Source organism: Actinia tenebrosa, unplaced genomic scaffold, assembly GCF_029948245.1.
Source record: "Actinia tenebrosa isolate PJP-AT-01 unplaced genomic scaffold, QUT_ActTen_1.0 PGA_scaffold1__47_contigs__length_23844297, whole genome shotgun sequence".
NCBI lineage: Eukaryota > Metazoa > Cnidaria > Anthozoa > Actiniaria > Actiniidae > Actinia > Actinia tenebrosa.
In genome coordinates this window covers 22,897,166-22,919,912 of record NW_028292578.1, presented here as the reverse complement: position 1 = coordinate 22,919,912, position 22,747 = coordinate 22,897,166, and the positions used below count along the sequence as shown (strand labels likewise).

The window sequence follows — 22,747 nt, the reverse complement described above, 5'->3', positions numbered from 1 at the left end:
ATTTTGTCTATTGTTGGACGTCTTGGTGATAAGTTAAAGAGAAATAAAGTCATAAGTCTAGTTATTAATAATAGATAGGATATTCCTATAATCAGGTAGCTATAGAGGACAAAACAAGAAAAAAAAAAAAAAAACAAAGAGAAAGAAAAAGGAAGGAAGGAAGGAAGGAAGAAAGAAAGAAAGAAAGAATCTTAATAAGTCATTGGTATAATTATTTTTAATATTCTTTAATATTCAATATCTAAAATAACAATATCTATTTAATTTAGTAGAATAGAATATAACTAAATGGGTTTCGAAAAGTCATGCAGCTTCAAAAAGCTTTGTTATTTTCGAGCAACATTGTTCCTAGACATATTAACTTTTTCCTTGTTCTGTAAATATAATATTGTGGTTTCTCCCTAGTATTGTAAAACAATTCTTTTGTTTTACTAAAAGGAATTTCAGATTGCATTTTAATAGCGGCATGTTGATAATAGTATTACAGAAATGTAAGCGTAAAATTATTTGACAAGGTATATTTTCAGTGACATGCAAAAATAATTTCTAGTGGGAATTTCAACACAATAAAAATACTCAAAGCAGAAAAAGAGTTATCAAAACTAGAAGAAATGAAAAGCGTTGTCATCTTCGCTAACAACCAGAGATATTTCGCCGATATATTTCGAAAATATCGTCTTCGTCAAAAAGTCAAATCCATGAAGTGCAAAACCAGTAAATAAAGATTTCTTAAAGCTTTCCATTAAAAATATATTGCCAACATGATAATTATCTAATTTTTTCCGATTGGAATGTAATTTTTGATTTGAACGAAAATCGTACTTGTGTTTGGTAGCGTGCAAGTCAACCAACATGGCAATTATGACGTCACACGCTTACCAAGAATTTGTAGCTATTTTGAGGGACGGAATTTGCCGAATTCAATGCCTTTTCAATTCAAAAGCCCTTGAAAGAAATTCAATGTAATTTAGTAGCAATGATACAAGCCTTGTGTATGTGTTTGGAGTCTGATCTTGAATTGCTTCATTCTTGCGCTTCCTCCTACTACCGTGTACCCTGGGTACCAGAGGTCCTCTCTCCTCCCCAACCCCCACACGGGCCTCTGGCACACAGGGTAACTAACGTGCAATGACAATGCAAAACGTTGTGCAGTTACTGCAGGACACATTCATTCTTTTCGCGCTGAGGGATTTGCACGGTTTTCATCACACGTTGGATATGTTGCTCGTCACGCTCGGCCCTAAAAAAAGAAAAAGAAAAACAGAAAGAAAATCCATTATTTCTAGAGGAAAATTGACACATCAGTTTTGCAGATTTCCTCGATTCTGATTGGCTAATATTTTTTGTCAGATTATGCGGTAGCTGACTTACTGTTGTATCTGAGTGTCTTCGATCTGGACCAGTTGATCTCGTTTGTTCACCAGTGTTACTAGTTCTGCCAGAAGATCGTTTTCCCGTTTTCTCTCTTCTTTAGTTTTCTCCAGGTCTACGAGAAAAAGAATATTAACGTTGATGACGATAACGACAGTGGTGTTGATGATGGTGATGATGATCATAGTGATACTGATGATGATGGTGATGATGGTGATGACGATGATGAAGATGGTGATGATGTTGGTGATGATGGTAATGATGATGATAATGATGATGATGGGGATGATGATGACGATGATGATGGTGATCATGATGTTTGTGATGGTAATGATGATGATGGTGATGATGATGATTTTGATGATAATGGTGATGATGATGATGATCATGATAATACCTTCTTTATCCAACAGTGCTCTCAGTTCTCTATTTAGCATCTCAAATCTTCGCTCCAGATCATCCTCTTTCTCTCTGTAACACATGAATAATATTCCATTAATGACACTTGAATATATTATTCGTCAATATTTCGTGGTATTGTTGTCTCAAAATCGTAATTAGTTTATAGTACTACAAAGAACACATATTTCAGTTCCTGAATACAGCCCTATGTCAAAACCGAGTTTGATCGTGCATCACTTCCCAAGGAAGATAGATATCTTTGCTTAAATACATTAAAGTAAATGTATTTTATCCAGCGTTCCCTACAAAGAAATGATACTCAATGGAATGCGAAGTGGTCTGAAATAAGAAAAATTACGCTTCCAGTAAATAGGTCTAATCCACATGGACCTAGTCCTGGTCAATGTAACTGATAACCACGTCATCTTACAGTAAGCTGAGTTCTGCTTGTCTTCGGACCAACCCGCTCTTCTTGTTCACTAGGATAAACCATTCTTGTAGGAGCTTTTCTTCTTCTTCTTCGCATCCTGTCAAGTCAGAAACGATTGCTAATATTATCAATCACGAGGACAAAGAACAATAAAATCGATACTTCCAGTTTCCTTTTTATCCAAGTCAAACAAGGTGCATTCTATTCTAGTTTGGGTTGAGTAATCCATAAAACACCATATATGCGGCAACACAAAAAAATTTTCTACCCAAGCTCAGTTGGTTGAGCATCGGACTTTCGAGCGGGAGGTCGCGGTTCGAGTCCCGGCCGGACCAACACTCAGGGTCTTAAAGTAACTGAGGAGAAAGTGCTGCATTTATAATTACATCTGCAAATGGTTAGATCTGCAAGTGGCTCGGATGGCCAAGTAAAATGGAGGGACGTCAAAGAAACACTGAGGACGTAAAGAAACCCTGGCAGTGACCACCCTCAGTGTCTGGCCTTTACTAATGATGTGTTAAAGGGTTGTTTGTGGGATGGGTATGGGGATTTTACGGGGTGGGAAATTGTTGCAATGTACCTCGAAGGGGACCCTGAGTCTTACTGTGCAGCACTTGCCTGCGCGCAAAATCTCAAATAGATTAAAAAAAAATAATAATAATAATACAAAAATACAAGAATACACCTGTTCTAATAAGGTAAGAACAACTGTACTGGCTTGAGTAACAAAAAAACCCTTGCATGTGACGTCAAAACAGCTCAGTTTGGAGGACAAAACATAAAAAATTCAATCTACTGAGAATTGGAAACCTATTGTTATGTCCTCCAAATTGAGCTGCATTCAGACGTACTGCAAGGGTTTATATTACTTCGCAATGTTTTCTACCCAAGATATACCAGAATGCACCTGATGTAAAGCGGTAGGACCTAACAATATGCATCTTTATTTGTGCCACCGCGGTAGACACACACACCTTTTCGTTTCATGGCTTCGCGTAATTCTTTTTCTAGTTTAGCAGCAACTTTATCCAGTGCTTCTTGTTCCATGGACAGGGCTATCAACTCCTGTTTAACGTACTCTGTCGTGTCTTGGAATTCCTGTCGACAAAATAAATAAAAAAAATTCGAGATTCGAGCCGGTTTTCACTACGACGCAAGCACAAGCTCAAAGATAAAAATGTTAGACTTTTTCCTGCGTTTGTGTTTGCAATTTCTGCGTGACAGACCCTAAGAACGCCTGGGTAGGGAGCTACTATAGCATCTGATAGAGAAGAGTTGCAACGCGTGTGCTTATGTTCCCCATATACTCGTGTTTGTGTTGTGATGCAAGTGAGAACTGTTTTTAAATCTTACCGAGGTTTCGTTCTCCAGGCATCGTTCAAACTCGTCTTCAAATGGATTCTGTATCGTGTTGAAAAGAAGGAACCATCGTTGAGCTATGAGCATTATTATTGGACTAACTACTTTCCATCACTCAAACAGGGCTTCAATTCTAATATAGCATTTATTTACAGCAAAGCGTGTGGAATAGTGACACGCTTTGGAAGCGAAGCAATCTCGTATCCAGCTCTTTGTACGATATTGGAAGCGAGGATGGTGTGCGCATGCGCTGCTATGCGCCGCCTTCCACCGCTGTGTTCTTGAACACGGTCACTGCATCCATCGGGAGGTTTCCTCTATGTTTTCTCCGCAAATATAAACATTTATAAATTTCACTTCAATCAAGGGACAAAGGTTAGTTACCCTCATGATACGAAAGCAATTGATTTATTTCTTAACAGCGAATGGATCCACAGAAAGTGGGTAATAGATTATCTAATACTCACCAGAGAGTCTTTCAGATCATCGCTGGTATCTTTCTGTTCATTCTCAACAGATTCTACAGAATCTTCTGCAACGAACATAAAAAATAGATTCAGTTAGACCTCATTATATTAAATGATGCATGTATTGAGTGTCGTAGTTGGAGTACGTTTAATCTTTAGACTTTATACCGCTGTCACGATCACGGTACGAGACGTCAGACTATGTGGTTGCGCATGTTATATGAATATGGATAGAACTCAAGCAAAGAATCTTATTCTCAAGAGAATGACACGTGGCCTGAAATGGGAAAGCATTATACCCAAGCTAGAAGGGTCTGTTTCGCATGATTGAGAAAATCTCGGACGTCCCTTGCCGTGACCGTGATGTAACATGACTGTGCATTCTGATTGGCCAAGCAATGCGATCTCGCGAGCGCGTGATGTGATTGGGTGCGTCGATCAACTCTGTATCGTGTAGTGCCGTTAGACAGTCGAGCGCAATTTGATATTAAGTATGTTTTCATAAACGCACTAATTCCGTTCTGATGGATACATTACCATTAATTTTCTTATCCCCATCTTTCTCTTCCTCATTATCATCGTATATCATAGTCCTTGGAGGTTTAGGGGGCGGCTGCGCAACAACAGGCAATTCAAACTTATCAAAGTTCATTTTCCTAGTCTCAGCGTAGGCTTGTGCCGCGGCTGTGGGACTGATGTATGTTTTCTTTGGACTTCCAATCTCTGTATCTTTGGAGTGTTTTCTTTTTGGGATGTCAGTCGGTTCGGAAGAGGCCTTAACCTCTGTATCTTTAGTCCTGTCTTCCTCGACTTTGTCTTCATCTTGAACCATAGGCGGTTGAGATGATTCTTCTTTTCGTTTTTCTGGCTTTACTTTTTCCGTTAACTGACTTGACCGCTTTAAAGGAGAATCATTATCATAGCTCGAAAGCCGCGCACGTCCGTTTTGTTCAAGCGAGCGACTCGATCGTTTCGCGGGTTTGGGTGATTCAGCATCAGAGCTTGAATACTTTGACCTTCTTCGCTCTGTCTCAGACTCTGATCCATCGCTTTCTTTAGATTCTTTACCGTCATTCAAAACCGCACGTAATCGCTTGATTTTCTCGCTTTCTTCAAACTCGTGTTTTTCAGTTTTTTCCGTAGTGTTTTGATTCTCGTTGTCTCTGTCTAATTCTTTTTGGAATTTGAATTTCAAGGGTCTGTGCTCCATAACATGGCTTGTCTTTTTATCAGGGATTTTAGGCTCTTGATCTTCCTTGTTTGTAGTCGTCTTCGCATCACTGTTTAGTGATTCATTTGACGATTCCTTTTGTCTGTCTCTCTGTTGTGAGTGACTGATCAAACTGTTTACTTTGGTACGTGTCTGTCGCTGTTTTGTGTCTTCGCTCTAGGAATAAAAGAAGTTGTTAAAAATAAAAGTAACCACTTTGTCTGTGATATTTTTGTTTTCATAATACACTCTTCAAAATTACTCGATTATGATTGGACAAGAGGAGTACAATTAAATCCCAAATTGTACTCTATAGAGTCCCAATTAAGTTGCTCAATTTTTTGAGTATGTTATAAGCAAAAAATCGCACGGTCTTCTCTTACAATTCGGAATTTATAGATACTCGTGATGTTTTGTTTTGATTTCCTATACTAATTACAATGGAACATGGGGCGAGCGTGCACATTTTGGCGCGAAAATTTCCCGCCAGAATAGTTCACTGGAGCCCCATCAACGAATGGCATCTTGTTTGGGTTTTTTTTGAACATGTCGTTTTTTCGAGTTAACTTGTTTCTAAGTTTTTTTCTTAGGAGCTGTATAGCTAAGATAAACAAATTTTCGCGTCAAGAATACCTTGGTATCCGTGTCTCTCTTTTTCTTCGTTTCTAAACCATCTCGTGCCGTTGTGTTGAGTTTTTCCTGGCGATCTTTCTCGGCCTGAAGACAACCCGGTAAATAATTACTTGAAAGACAATGCTATACGAGATGCCGTGTGTGGTTTATGGAGTGGGTAGGATTTGTTATAGACCCCTTGCATTTGACGTCCAAGCAGCTCAATTTTAAGGACAAAACAAAAGAATTTCAATAGAACTGCAAACCTCTTGTTATATCCTCAGAATAGAGCTGCATTCCGACGTGCTTCAAGGGGTCTGTGGAAGGGAGAGTGGGCGGGCCGTTTGTAGTTTGTTCTCTTAGTACATAATCTTTGGATTTGAGTAGTTTTCAACAAACCTGCAGTTTTTCTAGCACAGTTTCTCCACTTGGTTTTGGACGTATAGCAGGTTTCTTGCCAATAGACGGCCTTTTATTTTCCATCTCTTCATTTACATCATTGTCCAGCGTAATGTTGGTCTTGGATGATAGCTCTGCGCTTCCTGTGGTGTGGTTCTCTTCACTTCCTTCTTCAGTCTTTTCCTGCCTGGATTGCGTGACGGTGATATCAGCCACTCGTTCCCTAGGTAACACATTACTCGCGCCAGCTTTCTTTCTCGCGTCCATTAAAACTTGTCGTGCGAGGAATTTAATGTCATTGCTTTTGTCAGCAGCACTTTTATCTTCCTCATCTCGTTTATCTTCTTCGGTATTTTCTTCTTCTTTAGGTTGTTCAACATTTCCTTTATTTCCTTCAATCTTTTCACTACTTTCTTCTTCCTTTGTCTTCAACCCTTCTTGATTCTCAGATTCTTGTTCTGCAGAATCATCTTTTATTTCTTCTTCCTTTGCATTCAACCCTTCTTGATTCTCAGATTCTTGTTCTGCAGAATCCTCTTTTATTTCTTCTTCCTTTGCCTTCAACCCTTCTTGATTCTCAGATTCTTGTTCTGCAGAATCCTCTTTTATTTCTTCTTCCTTTGCCTTCAACCCTTCTTGATTCTCAGATTCTTGTTCTGCAGAATCCTCTTTTGTTTCCGCCTTCTTGGCGCCATCCATGTTCAAATCCTCACACATTGACGCTTCGCTGTTTGTGGCTTCATTTTCGTCAGGCCTTAACTCTTCAATCTTTACACCTTCTTTATCTTCAATTTTCACTTCACTAATCTCGCCATCAACCTTATCAGCCAAAATGTCACTATTTTCCGTCGGCTTTACTTCCAGTCTCGCGCCTGGTGGTTTTGGCGCAGGTCGTTTAGGTTGCGCCAACTTTCTTGGGCTGTCTTTCTTGACTTGGGCTTCCTTTGTTTTCCGCCATTCTTCCAGTGTTGGTATTGGTGGTGGCTTGGTTGATGGTTTGGCTACTGCACTAGGTGGACGTGGAGCTGGTCTGGTGGATTTTAGCCTAGGGTCGCGAGGTAGACGACGACGGGTCTGTTTTAAAAACAAAAGGGCTTGAATTATACATCCCTATTTCGCCTCTCTCAGGAATATACTTAAGACGGGCTACCTGTGGATGATCACTTCAGCTAAATATCGAACTGGGAAGGTTCCGTCACCCTCCTCAGTCTCCCCTATTTTCCCACAGGGAACCCGACGGATATATATAGAAGATATAGAATACTTACTGGTGAGTCGTGGTTTGATGTTCTGGGCATCCAAGGACTGTCACTATCACCTTGTTTGGGGGGTTCCTTCGATGGAATAGTGGTTCTAGGTACCTGAAAACACAAGATTATTTGAAAAATTATCTTACTAAACTCCACGCGAACGTGAGATGGATGGAATAAGAAAGGAAGGTTATTGTTAAAAATAACCTAAATATTGAAAAACAGCATGTCTGGAAGCCATCTTTATGGTTTATGTCATAAGGTGTTATATAACTACGGATATTTTAAATTATCGGCATCCTGTGGCAGGAGTTATTGTGGATGTCACTAATTTTGTCCTCCAGCATGGCGACTCTTATATGCTTACGCAAAACCTTAAACTCTACAAAGACTTTAGCTTAACAGCAGCCATGTTGGATGGCACCCAAACATTCTTATATCTTGTATTCTTATTCTTACCGCGATAGGCTGCTCCTGCTTTGGTCGATAAGGAACTCCTCTCGGCTTAGGCGCGGGAAGTTTTATTCTTCTTCCACTCGCCGTCAGCCGTGTTCTCTGAAACTGTGCAGATTTACTAGTCCCTTCAGGAATATTCTTTTTCTCTTGCTTATTCTCTTCCTCGTCATCTTCAAACGGATTATAACCATACCCCGTTGCAGCAGGTTTTTCTTTACTAGGTTCAACAACTTCGTCTTCATCTTCTTCAAAGGGGTTATACCCAAGCCGCGTTTGAGAAGTATTATCATTTCGGGTCGTTTCTGCCTTAGTTCTTGTCTCCGTATCTGTATTCGGTTTATCCACGGGACTACTAGGTCCCTGGTCGCTGTCTTCATCAAACGGGTTATAACCGGTTGTAGGCTTGCTTTCAGAAATAATCTCCGCAAGGCGATTGGTCTCTTGGGAGGGTGACTCTGGTTCATCTTCGTCAAAAGGGTTGTACTCCTTCGGAGGTATACTACTCTTTGCACTCTCAACTTTCTTTACCTCGGAAATGTCCGTTTTTAATGTTGAATCACAGGGAGTTGAGATTTCAGGCACAGATGGTGGACTATCATCATCATCAAAAGGATTATAACCTGACTTTCTTTTAACATCGTCCACATCGATACTCCTCGGTCCCCGTTTCTTAGCTACAACATCAAGGTCTTTCCGTACAGCGGTTGCTTCGCTTGACGCATGCTCCGTTAAGTCGGCTGTAATAACCTTAAGACCCACGTTATTGTCCTTGTCACGTGTCGAGTCAGTTTTCTTAAGTTCATTAGGTTTCGATTTCAAATCCTCGACATTATCAGTTAAGATCTCTTTTTGGATTTCTTGAAAATTAAAATCTTCGATATTTTGGCTTAGTCTTGCCTCGAGTTTCATGCGAAATCTTTCGTCCTCTTCTTTCTCCTTGGGATCTTCCATTAAGGAAGAATGTTTTTTGCGGAAAAGACTAAACGTTTTGTGTTTGCGGTGTGGAGTTGCTTGGTGTTTTGGTTGAGTAAAGTGAGTCTTTATTTGGAAGAGATACGTCATTACTGACAGCTTGTCAGGGACGGATGATATAGCCATGGTCATCGGGTCTAACAGCCGTGGGATGCCTAATTTCTCATACTCGTCGAAAGCCTTGTGAATGTAGAATAAAAAATCATTAGAGTATAGATACAGTCGAACATCATTGTAAGAACAACCATAAAATAACTGTTATAAATCTGGCATTCTGATTGGTTGGGAGCGCATGATTTATGAGAGCACACAGCACGCAAGCGCCCTTTGCATTTTATAAAAGAAATCAAAAACTTGCTTGCTGTGCTGTGTGGAATTATAAAGCACTTGGGGATTGGCAGAACACTCGAGAAGTGTCCAGAAAAACTCCGCTACACGTCGTGCTTTTCCTAACATTTCTCTCGTGTTCTACCAATCCCCGCGTGCTTTATACAGTAACTGCAACAGCAAGCACGCGCGTTTTCTATTTCTTCATGAAACGACAACGAAAAAGCAAAAAAGATGGATGAACGAGAAACTCAAACTGACTTACCAATTTATTATTTTCTTTTATATTTTCTGAACTCAATGAATCGAAGTCACTAAGATACAAGGAAATAACTGTAAGTGGTTAAGAGAAGTCAACAAGGTAAGAAAATGAAAAAAAAAAAAAAAAAAAAGAAGGAACAAGGTGTTTTACTCACAAAAGATCCGGATGGAAATGATGTAGAATTGCACAGAAAGCGAGTCCATCTCGCCAGGATGTAGTGGTGTTTTTTATTTTGACTCCTTTATATCCTTTGGTACAGGTTTTGCACCATTCTGATAAATAAATAATAGTCAATTTCCTTTATCTAATAAGTATATGTAATAGGACTCCATGCTGTCCAATTAAGAAATAATTGGACGATGAAAATTCCGAGGACTGACAAAATTGGATGAGGCCGTAGGCCGAGTCCAATTTGGCAGTCAGAGGAACTTTTCAAGTCTAATTATTTCTTGATTGGACAGCATGAAATCCCATTATCTATTAAATATATAGCTGCCTAATTAATCCCATAACAACAAGACCTGTCCAATTAAGAAAATAATTGGACAGTTACCTGTATGGGATTAATGAGAAGCTGTATAATTAAAAATATTATTCTGCTTTTTTTAAATGTCATCCAATTTCAAATATTTTGAGAATTTCATTCTGCAATTCGTATGCACTTTGTCAGGTAGATTAATATAATATATATACACCTACTTGCAAGAACGTTGACATACGATATTAGAACATTAGTGATTTAATGAGAAAGGAATACATTAAAAGACAAGAGAAAAAGTTCAGCTTCAGTGATCTTCTTCTGTTTTTTAATACAATTCCTATCCCACTAAATCACTAATGTTCTATTTTCGTATGACAACGTTCTTGCAAGTCGGTGTATATGTAAATATACAATATATATATAAATAACAAAATATATAAATAAAGAAATAATATTAAAGAGAATGGTTATGACATTTATTACATCTCTTTAATTAGGACATAAAGTTTTCCCATTTCTCATTTCAGACCACATTTCATTGCCCAAGTATAAGTTTATTTGCTTGAGTTTCATCCACATTTATTCATGTACCTTATTAGGTATTACTAGTAAACAAATAAAAATATAATTCTGAAGGGAATGAGACGTAGTCTGGAATGGGAAAACATTACGCCCAAAGTACAGTAAAGTATCTACAACAAGAACATACTTGTCAAATCCTCTTCAGCTTTGCTTATATCTTTGATAACCTCCTGCGAATGAAAAAATACTCATTTAAAATTTAAGTGAGCCTATTATTTTGAAGTACAATTATTCTAGAATATTGTAGAATTTTCATGTTATATTTAATAGTTATATCTTACTGGTGTGTCATCTGTTTCAGGCGACACCTGTGATGTACTACTTAACCTAAGAATAAAAATGAATATATTCTGTGTTATCGATAATATTTGCTTTGTCTCTGATTTTAACTAATAACTAGACATTTTGACCATTTACCAATAGCATTAATCAGTAAAATGAAGGCTTGCACACAGATTTCAAATATTAAACCATTAGCTAGCTCGTGCTAGCATAGCTCGTGCATGAGGTTGTTCTAAAAAATAAATACTTATATTTTAAATCAATCATTGCCCATTTCAAGGATGAGCAAGGGACAGAGTAAGTTTGGAATTTTTATATAATTGGCAAAAAAAAAAAAAAAAACACAAAAAGTTTTCATTTTAGAAAGCATCTCAAGATATGTAAGTCTGGCAAGTTTGAACATGTTTCAATAAAAAGAAGCAGAGTTAAAGGCTTTCAAAAGTGTCGAAAATTTAAAAGAAATGTATAGTTAGTACAAAAGTAATTCCCCTTTTCTGTTTTTTTAGACCATTTCCCCCTTTCATTGAAATCTTTTTCTTGAGCCCGTCATACCTTCTTTCATCTGTTTCTTGCTCACCAGGCAGAGTGTATTTATCACCTGATGGGGTAGTGGATTTGGACCTTGTTCGTTTCGGTCTCATTGGTGTACTCTTTGGGGTGGTGTCAGTAGATTCTGTTGATTCTTCTTTCTTGGACAACACTAAAAGCATTATCATGATATGAAAGTAAGTATATTGGCTTATGAAGGAAATACTTTCTTCACAAAGATGCAATAGTTTAAATCTTTAAAAGAGTGGTTTATGCCTGAGAAGTGGGACAAATATTATACCAATCACATAATACTTATTAGAACCGTTAAAACTTTTTCTACTACAGTCGACTCTCTTTGAACGACCACTCTCATAAGCGACCATCTCCCGTAAGCGACCACTTTCTCCTGGTCCCTGGGTGGTCACATACGGGAGAGTCGACTGTATAAAAATTAATTTGTCAGGTCTGTCAGATCTACGATAAAATCTGTCTGTAAAATCTGCAGTTACCTCTTGGTAAGGAATTTCCATGTGATAAGTTACGACTATGGCCAGATCGACGTGTCGGCTGTGGAGTGGCAACTGTTGGCTCCACCTCAAAGTCATTCAGGCTTCCAATATCATTAAGACTCAACATACTGCCAATACTAATCATGTCCTCGTCACTGTTGTCATGGAAACAAAGAATATTGAAATTTTATAAATGATCATCATCATCACCTTCATCATCAACATCACCACTAATCATGATCATCATTGTTTTGGTGTCATAACTCACTACTGCTTTGTCATAACTAGAAAGCTACTTGTCCGTTCTTTTTCACTGACATAGTTTGTTGTGCATTTTGTTTTAGATTCTTTAAAATCAGCAACAAACCTGGACACTGATGACAATGAACCAGACAGAGACCAAGAAGTGGGGTGTATGAACATCACCATCATTATCATCAGTGTAATCATCTCCATCATCATCACCATCACCATCACCATCATCATCACCATCAACAACTTCATCATCATCACCATCATCAACCACCATCACAAGTCATGAATCCCTACCAGGATCATCATCATCATTTTCACAATCAAATAAATCTGTAGCTTCCGAAGAGGAATTTTTTAAATTATGCAAAAAAATCATTGCTTACGTTGCCTTTCCCTCTTTAATAAGAATACAAGAAATCTTGAAATCCAAGCTTGCACAGACCAACTTCTTAGAAGCAAGTTTCAAATTGAGTCTAACATCTTTCTGTTCGAGACCAAGGCTTGTATAGTCTACCATATTAATAGTTCCATGAGCTATCGCCTTTCTACGGCCAGAAGTTGATTCCTGTATAATTTATTGATAATAACTAAAATCAGCATCAGCCAATCAAGTGCACCCCATTCTTAATAAATAAATACTCCATTTTAGAATTCTCCAGTGGAATTTTAAAAAATCCAGACCTGGAGTTTTGGTATAAGCAGCAGCGGCAAATGTAACAGTATATTGAGAAATGAAATTACACTTGATAAACATGTTTCAAAGTTTCCCATGTCATCTCGCACTCTCGCTAATAAAGATATGCTGTAGATTAGGTAAGAAACGCTGAAACATGTCTATCAAAAGTATAAAATCCTGAGGCTCTATTGAAAGTTTTTTGGATTTTTTTTTTCTTCCTTTTTTTGAAATTCAATTTAGTATTTTTTTTTTTTTTTAAATCCTTAAATTCCTAACAATACAAAAATAAAATAAAAAAATTATCAAAAAAAATCATTAGCATAAATTGTATAATTACATTTGAAATGATAAACTACTAACTTACATCTTCAATGACAAAAGTCCATTCCTTGTCCTCATAAGGGCTACCTGGTCTGGGATCCTAAAAATGAGACATAACAATAGTAGTTTGCTGGTTCCTTCGTTTGCTCTGAGAGTTTTTCAAAGGATATAGGATTAATATTCCAAAATACGAGTATATAGAAAAAAAATCAGACCTTGTATAATGTAACAGTTATTTCCATCTCTTCTGGTTCCGTCCACGTGATGATGCCCCTAAATGGGTTGGTGATGCCAGGGTTCCATGAATGTAACTATCGAATAAAAGCCATTATTTCTTGTAATTTTTATTTGTTTTGATATTTCATTCCTGAATTTTTTTCACTTTTGGACTATAAATGTTTAGCCACATGTATGAGTTAATGGGGGAAATAAATTAATAAATGGATGGATGGATGGATGAAAAGATGGATGGGTGGGTGAATGAATGAATGAATGGATGGATGGATGGATGGATGGATGGATGGATGGATGGATGGGTGGATGAATGAATGAATGAATGGATGGATAGATGAATGAATGGATGAATGAATGAACATGAAAGAATGGATAAATGGGAAAGGATAGAATGAATAAAAAAAGAATTGAGTGAATGATAAAGAAACAATAAAAAAAAAAAATAATGAAAACTAAATGCATGGAAAATAATCTAGAAATCAATACAGAAATTTAAAACAAAGAGTGTACAATCGTCCAATAACAACATATTAATTAATGAACTTACTTTAGAACACTTCCTTCTTTTTCTTCTTGTCCATATAATACAAAGTTTATTTGGCTGCCTGGAAAGTAATCAGAAATTAAAATATTATGGAGGCAGAATGTGTCTTAACAGAAACAGCAAAATGTGATTTTTTGTTGAAGATCCGCAAAGAATTTACTGAATATAGAATATAAAATAATGCACATATATGTCTAAATGATTGACAAATGTCAACACAGATTAATTATCTAATACAATGTATTTCAATGAGGTTCTAAAGAATCCAATAAAATCTTTTTTACATAACTTTAAGTATCATTTTTCAGCAAGCTATTTATTCCAGGAGAATGCCAACTATTATTGTAAATAAAAATTAAGATTTTGACAACCCTTTTTGATGGTAAAATTTTCTTCTAACTAAAGATTAAATCATCTACAAGCAACAGAAATATACAAGGAAAATTTAACACTGGAATGAATAGTAAAACGTAGGTCAAAGGTGAGGTTTCTAAGAAGTTTTTTAATATGTTTTCTACAAGTTCTTGCTTGCAAAGTAAGCTCTTTACAATATTTACTTTTCACAAATCCTCTTGTGACTATATAAGAGGATGTTTAAAAGAGATAGCTATCTGATTTTGGACCAATGTCTGTGAAAAACTAAACATCAGTGACAATAGACAACAACTATTGATTGTATTATTTATTTAAATTGACCAAAAAAAAAACATTAACACAAGATGTTAGTTTGTCAAAAGGTGTTTACAAACAAAAAAAATATCAAGTTCTTAGAAAACGTTACTTAAAGAAATATTGGACATAATTATTCTATATAAATATTCCTTCCGTCATTCCAGAACAATCATATGTCAAGGAATAAAGATGAGATGTCTTCAATAATTCAAGAAATTCAAAACTCTTTCCGGTTAAATTGTCAGACAACTATTAAAGATAGTCTCGCATGAACACATTAATTGGGAGATTTCAAAATAAAAACTAAAGATACTGAACTATAATAAGTCAGAATTATGCTTATATATTTAGAAGAGTTGATATTGAGCTCGAGTTATTCACAGATGTTATGAATCTTAGAATTTTTTTTTAGGATTTTAAAAAGCCTGGGTCGAAAACTTAGTGTCAGGTTTGGCGATGAAGAAAATAGGGTTTGCTTTCGATACAACAGTGTGAAAAAGAAAAGAGAATATGCTTCAAAACTGTATAGAAGATTTCATTTTAATTTGATAAAACTAGACCAATATCAATGAATGAATGTAAATAAATGTAATGTTCCTCGCCGGTCACAAAGTAAACTAGGACTGTAAGGATTTTAGATTTTAGATTAGTAGCTTTGGTTGATAATAACAGAAGAGAAGAGTACTGAGTATCTAGTTTCCGTCAAAATTAGAATCAAAAATGAATGTTAACCCCATGTTAAAATTATCGAACAAGCCTCACCATTTTCCACTTTTAGAGCATTCTACTGTCATAGACTCAAAAGTTGCAGTGAACTGGAACTTGGAGGCATTCTTGCCAACCCTCTGAAGTTTCTTCCACACAGATGTCATGGTTGAAAGAGGAGGAGATGGCAATAACAGTGATTAATATGCCTGAAGAATCCCCTTGCTGTGGTAGCCATGTTTTTTTTTTAACCCTTCCTCAAAACACTCGAACCACGCTAAAGGGGCTGGACTCTACACGTCTATATTGCATCGTACCAATCGATAAACATTCGGTTTACGCTTTATTTTTTATCTTTTCATTTTTTAGATTCAAAGTAATGTTCATTTTATTCTACTACTGGTTTTGTTATATTCTTTTTAAACACATATGATATATTAAATGTTTTTTTGTAGCTATATATATGGTTTTGAAGAAAATGGGAGTGAAAAACGGACTAATTTTCTCTGAAGGGGTTGAATAAATATATTGTTCCTTATCTGCCTTCCTCACACCTTGATAAGCATCAAAATGTTCCTAACGTTTTATTTCTTGAAGAAAAAGAGATTTAGAAAAATTTTTTCCAACCGATCGATAGTTTTTTTTCTAAATTTAATCCAACCCGAGTAGTTTCCGATGTGTTATAAATCCCCCATGATGCATTGTTATCGGTGTTATCGCAAGAATCACGGGATCCGCCATCTTTTCTTGTATTCGTCTTCCGGATTTGATCTTTGCTTTGTGATTCTCCTCCAGGTGAGCAGTATTTTGCTAAATTAATAGCATTCCTCTTTATCCTAGCTGCCTGTGTGAGCGGCCTGCCTATATTTTGTTTCGTTACAGATGTTATATATTTCCTATGTTCTAGAGTACTGGGGGGTGGGTACAAAAATTCGTACTTCACAAGGGGACTTCGTCTAAAAATTTTAGGAAATTACACGTGGAATCCTTCATTTTTTTCCCCTTTTCCTCAGCCATGCCTTACATCTCCGCAGTTCCTCACCATCTCCTTTAATTCCCCAGTTGTTTAGATCCAGTTAGAATCCCTATAAGCAAAGATCATTGAAAATATTGGAAGCAACGTTCTCAACTTTCAATAAATTAAAGAACAAACTTGTACAAGTTAAGTATTTTTTTTCTTTCGTTGATTACGTCTTTACAGATCGCAAAGATGGCAGCAACAGGACCGTACAATTACTCCTATATTTTCAAATATATTATAATAGGTAAGAACGTTTTCTGACTGTACGGAAAAAACTACTGTAAAATTGCTCTTATTTCATTAAGTCTATCTATATAACGTTGTTATTATATTAAGCTCCCATCTTAGAAGAGATGTTAGATTATAAGTATGATTTTAGGCTTGAATATAGAGTTTCATGTGCTGTGATTGGTCGAGCTACCAGTGATTCTGAGACGATATTCACTGCTCGAGAGGTGATTATGAGGTTTTCCAAAGTTCGTCAGAGCAGAAGTAATACCAAAAGAGTTTTTAATCCTTAATTTCGTCTTTTCTCTGATATTCAAGTCTAAAATTATACTAAAAACAATTCCCCTCAGGCTCAGTGATTATGGTGAATATTACCAATAATCATTTTGCCTTCGGCGAATAATATATAAATGATTCTGATTTGATACTATTGCATTTATTAAGTGACATGGGTGTTGAAAAGTTATATTACACACATATTTCAAAAAAAATGTTTTCGGTCGGAGATCTGTAATCCGAGATCGAGTAATAAGTCCCAAAATGTAGTTGACTTTCAGATTGCAATATGAAGCATGACCGTTGAGTTAGGAATGTGATTTCATATTTTAGCCAGAAAACTTAAAAACACATTCCATTTTGTCTCAGAATGGCCATCTTAGATCTTCATCTGACAAGGTTTTTTGACATAGGTTTTGAATAGCACCGTTGGACAGAAATGGAAATGATTCTATAGAAATAAAGTTTATTATTATCATTATTATTATTAATATTATTATTATTAATTTTATGATATAGTTATTTAAATGGATCTGATGCATTGTCATTGCGTTTATTAGGTGATATGGGTGTTGGAAAGTCATGCCTCCTTCATCAATTTACAGAAAAGAAATGTAAGCCACACAAGAATCTACAATGTCACAAATACCTAGAATGAATTTTCAACATAAAATAATTTTATTAGTACCTTTTACAACAATAGTTATTAATGATAAAGATAGTTGTAACAGATTTTCATGTGAAAATTTTGAGGGTTCTTATACAGGTTGAATGATGGCATCTCGTTATTGAAATATTTTTGAATCCAGTTCATGTTTTTACATTTAAATAAATAATAAATAAATAAATGGGATTTAGCAGTGGCATTTCTACAGAGTAGCTATTCATCCACTGTCATTCCAATGGGAATTTAGGAGTTGATTTTTGCGGAGGGAGGAAAGCTGGGGAACCCGGAAAACCCTCGAAGCACAGGAGAGAACCAACGAGCAACTCTACTCACATACGACACCAAGCGGGACTCGAACCCGGGTCTCATTGGCAAGAGGAGAGCGCTCTCACCACTATGCCACCCATGTTTCCCTTGATTCAAAACATAAATATGCTCAAGAACATGTGATAAAAAGATGGACATCGTTAATGTTTCCATACTCTAGCGAGGAGAGAGGAGAATAAGAGAGCTTTTGAGTGAACATTAGACTTTATATTTTACTCTTATCATTTATTCTTTTTTGTCATTCAGTTATGGCTGACTGTCCTCATACAATTGGTGTGGAGTTTGGAACAAGAATTATTGAAGTTGCTGGTCAAAAAATCAAACTTCAGATATGGGACACGGCTGGACAAGAAAGATTCAGGTTTGTGGCAATTAAGCTTTATTTCAGTATTCTTTTAGGTGTGTGACTATCATACCTCCCATGTACCCAAACATTTTAACATTTTATCCATCAGGGCCTGGTTGTACGAAGCCTGGATGGCGCTATTCGGCAGATAAATCCTTATCCAGTGGATAAGTTAATGCTGTTATCCAATAGATTTATCCACTGGATGAGATTTATCCGTCGGATAGCGCTATCCAGGCTTCATACAACCGGGCCCAGGTTACTGATATGCTTATCGATATTGTTTGACCCTCTATATAGGGCTGTCACAAGAAGCTATTACAGGGGTGCAGCAGGAGCACTCATGGTATATGACATCACAAGGTTGGTATGTTTGTTAGTACCTGTCTGTGATCAGTGGTGAACAGGGAATCAAGGGTGGCGTAGGAGTAGGGCACTTGTATCTCACCTCTGGGGTCTCGCGTTTGATTCCTATACTCAGCATCACATGCAGATAGAGTTTGAGAGGTGATCAGGGAATGAAAGGTGGTGTAGCAGTGGTGCGCTTGTCACCCACCTCTGGGGTCTCAGGTTTGATTCTACAAAGCTTTTCGCTGTTGTATCGCAGCGTTGGACAATCACAACAGAGCTAGGCTCCAAACTAAGTGAAAGCCCAGAGATCAAATTAGAATTTAGAAGTTGATTTTTGAGGATGGAGGAAAACTGGAGAACCCGGAAAACCCTCAAAGCACAGGAGAGAACCAACAAACAACTTTACTCACATACGACATAGAGATCGCCAGGACTCGAACTCGGGCTGCATTGGTGAGAGGCGGTGCATTAGCAGCGCACGCCACCGGTGCTTCCCACTTTTATTCCTTTACTTAGCATCACATGTAATTAGAATTTGAGAGGTGATCAGAAATGAAGAGTGGTATTTCCTCCCTCTGCAAAACTCAACACCCAATTTGATATCTGAGCCCTCACTTAGATTTGTTCTGTAAAACAGACATGTTTTTGGTGATAATTATTGTGTTTTTAATGTGTTGCAGGAGAAGTACATACAATCATCTCAGTAGCTGGTTAACAGATGCAAGAAACCTTACCAATCCTAACACTGTATGTAACAAAACAGCTTATCACTCAGACAACATTTTTATACCATGCATCTCAAATGGCTTCTGCTTTGGACCAATCAGAGAGTGAGAAAATCAACACCATCCAATCACAGCCCATGAATTTGGAGGCCATTGAGGCTCAAAATCACAGCAAATATTCCTGTCTACATATTGAAGTATTTTGTTTGTTTAGCTCCAGGAAGCTTACATAACTTACCCATGAAAGGAAATTGGAATTCCCAAGGGGTGGAGAGGGTGACATACATACATACATACATACATACATACATACATACATATTTTATTGTACCAAAAAGTAAAATAGAACTAATACAATGTGTATATAACGAATATATTATCGTATACCTCTTTTTGGGATTCCTGTGGTTGGGGGCCTTAGCTATGCAACACATCGGACAATGTCTGCCCAGAATTGGAACTTGTCTGGTCAAATCTTTGACTTGCCAGTCATTTTGACCAGTAATGTTGAGTCAGAAACAAGATATGACCAAACTAAAACTAATTTGGCCGGTCATCATGACCAGCGAATGGCCATCCATTATTTTAGGCCCTGACACATCACCATGGTTACCTGTTTTTTTTGTTTCCATCCAGGTTATATTTCTTATTGGTAATAAATCAGACCTCGATGCACAGGTATGCAAGTATTGATATATAAAATAACTAGAAACACCATAAACTAATTGTGATCTTGAGACAGCAATAACACAAAATATTGACGGCTAGTTGGGAGAAAATATATTCCATATTGGAAGGAGTTGCTAAACACTCTTATGTACATTTACAGGTTTATAGGATGTGAGATTCAAGTTGTTAAAATGTGTTTATTTTTCAGAGAGATGTCACATACGAAGAAGCAAAACAATTTGCAGAAGAAAATGGTTAGTTTTTGTGCAATGTCAGTAATGTTTCACTTCCTTATGTGTAAATTCCTCCTAAGAGCTTCTGTTGATTTTTGGGGGCATTCTTGCACTCATTGCAGTGTTTAAAATTTGTCAACTTTCCATTACTGCAGTTTTCAATATTCTGCGAACTCGAACATTTCAACGGCTTGTCATGAAATCGGTTTTTTACTGCCACCAGTCCACAACGAAAAGGTAGGTCGACTGATTATTTGTGATTGATGGCAGCAAAAAAAAAATCATCTTGCAGCTCACAACTACTTAGTTTGCAGAATAATATGTTAAACCGCAGCAACATATTATACACTTGGATTTATTATTTAAAACTTCTGTTTGCTTCTTAGGTTTGTTATTCTGTGAAGCTAGTGCAAAAACGTGAGTAATTATTGTGTTGTTTACCTGGGTTCCTAGGCATTTTGGGTTATTTTTCATCCAGTTTTAACCCTCACTATATGTTTGTTTTTATCTTGTATTTTTTTTGTCTCAGGGGTGAAAATGTTGAAGATGCTTTCCTAGAAACAGCTAAAAAGATTTACCAAAATATTCAAGATGGAAGGTATGTTTTACTCTTAACGATGTTACATTTGGATGAATGGATGGGAGGCTAGAATGATAAGTGGATGGGATGGACTGGAAAGGGGATGGATGGGATTGGATGGGATGTAATGGTGCCCTTGTTAATTTTATACTCATTCTCTTATTCAGTTTGGATCTGAATGCCGCCGAATCAGGTGTCCAACACAAACCAATGACAGGCCGGCCAGCCAATGCTTTGAACACAGACCAACAGCCAAACCAAGACAAGTGTGCTTGTTGATAAATCCACAATCCTCTTGTACAGTCTTTTACAATGTAATTAAGAAAAGCCTAAACTAAAACAAACCAACATCTTCACATCCCTTAGCATAAATAACACCAAGATAAAGCCACCTGAAGAAAATTCAACATCTCAGTGGTGGGGGTATACTCTATATTTTATCTAAGCACCTTCTCTTGAGGTGTGTCATCCCCCCTATAAGCGAGTCTATTCTCTTAATAGTCATATTTTTCACAGTGGGGGGCTTTCCTTGTGTTTAAGAATGTTACATCATGGTCTAGTACGGGTATGATTATCATTAAATTTTGATTAACCTAATAAGGTCGAATGCCATGTCCAATCTAGTTTCAAGAGTCATTGGAGAGAAAAGCACTTCTCTCCCTGCCTGTGGGTGGCATAGATAGTCTTACAGAGTAAGTACCCAAGCTAGACCATAATGCAACAGGAGTAACATCCAGTTTGAGCAAATTCTAGAAATTAGGAACTCTATTTCTATTAAATCTAATTATATTTCTCAAGAGTAGTGCACTTTAGGAGTACATCTAAATATCTGTGATTTGAGCATACTGCTGATTTCCATGTTACCTAGAAATTAAGAGAGAATTAGTATATGTAATAGGACTCCATGCTGTCCAGTTAAGGAATAATTGGACGAGGAAAATTCCGAGGACTTCCAAAATTGGATGAGACCGTAGGCTGAGTTCAATTTGGCAGTCAGAGGAATTTTTCGAGTCTAATCATTTCTTGATTGGGGAGCATGAAATCTCATCATCTATTAATTATATAGCTACCTAATTAATCCCATATCAACAAGACCTGTCCAATTAAGAAAATAATTGGACAGTTACCTATATGGGATTAATGAGAAGCTGTATAATTAATTGTCGTTATATAGCAATCTTCCCACAGCCAGTTATCATTTTTGTTTATAACTGGACGTAACTGCTATGGCTACTTGTGTCAAACAAATCATTCAATTGGGGTTACAAGATAGGATAACGTAGATTTTGTAACCTGCAGCCTCAACCGAATGCTTTGAGTTTAACCACTGGTCCAATGGGATGTAGTCACTAGTGGCACCATCACCAGTGAAGCACAGGTTCTCAGTGTACCAATTAGTTAGCTATGTTCCTGATGCTTGCATGGTGGATATTGCTAGAACCATATGGGTACAAATCATGCATTTTCCACCACAGATTGCATATTATTATTAAATACTGTCTTGACGAATAATTACACCAATGCCAAACTGACTATATGCCAGATTCACTCTCACATACCAAAGTTAACATTTCTTTTTGTTTAGTTAACGACTGTAGATGTACTGTAGTTTAATAGGTCTATAGTAATAAGGTATAAAACAAGTATACTTTGAAATGTTTGTGATTTTGAAATCCTCTATTTTATCTAACACTGAAACATTGCCTCTGGGCTGATATAAGTCAGGGCATGGCTAACTCGCAGATCCAACCCTGAAACAACCTCTGGGCTGATCTATGTCAGGACATGGGTAACTCATGTATCGAATCCTAAATGAAAAAACTTCTGGGCAGTGTACAGGGTAAATATAAGGGATGTCCACCGGATCCCCAGGGACCAACTGAGGATCCTCAGGAGATTGAAGAGACCACCCTTGTTGTAAAGCTCCATGGGATATCCCTTGGGCCTCGTGTAGTAGGACTTACCTTGATGCCACTTCTAATCCCACTCCCATCTTGCCTCTAAACTTTGTCTGT

The 22,747-nt window shown here is 37.0% G+C and overlaps 2 protein-coding genes across 2 annotated transcripts; one reads left to right on the top strand and one right to left on the bottom strand.

Moving 5' to 3' along the window:
* Positions 1 to 202: 202 nt before the first annotated feature.
* Positions 203 to 15,568, bottom strand: LOC116303517 (uncharacterized). Its single transcript, XM_089032624.1, has 23 exons — positions 15,367 to 15,568; positions 13,936 to 13,993; positions 13,370 to 13,465; positions 13,198 to 13,254; positions 12,541 to 12,722; positions 11,903 to 12,057; positions 11,415 to 11,562; positions 10,862 to 10,907; positions 10,708 to 10,750; positions 9,672 to 9,789; positions 9,521 to 9,569; positions 7,960 to 9,108; positions 7,519 to 7,611; positions 6,251 to 7,324; positions 5,873 to 5,956; positions 4,567 to 5,416; positions 4,030 to 4,094; positions 3,557 to 3,604; positions 3,178 to 3,301; positions 2,204 to 2,300; positions 1,769 to 1,842; positions 1,372 to 1,486; positions 203 to 1,240 (listed from the first exon to the last, which is right to left on the bottom strand). The coding sequence occupies exons 1-23, from the start codon at positions 15,474 to 15,476 to the stop codon at positions 1,153 to 1,155; spliced, it is 4,923 nt and encodes a 1,640-aa protein (XP_088888750.1). The 5' UTR covers positions 15,477 to 15,568; the 3' UTR covers positions 203 to 1,152.
* Positions 15,569 to 16,023: 455 nt separating this feature from the next.
* LOC116303766 (ras-related protein Rab-14) lies at positions 16,024 to 22,388 on the top strand. Its single transcript, XM_031713370.2, has 11 exons — positions 16,024 to 16,104; positions 16,511 to 16,574; positions 17,395 to 17,448; positions 18,075 to 18,189; positions 18,475 to 18,537; positions 19,206 to 19,272; positions 19,887 to 19,928; positions 20,128 to 20,173; positions 20,539 to 20,569; positions 20,682 to 20,750; positions 20,900 to 22,388. Exons 2-11 carry the CDS (start codon positions 16,520 to 16,522, stop codon positions 21,009 to 21,011), a joined length of 654 nt encoding a protein of 217 aa, XP_031569230.1. The 5' UTR covers positions 16,024 to 16,104; positions 16,511 to 16,519; the 3' UTR covers positions 21,012 to 22,388.
* The last annotated feature ends 359 nt before the right edge of the window (positions 22,389 to 22,747 follow it).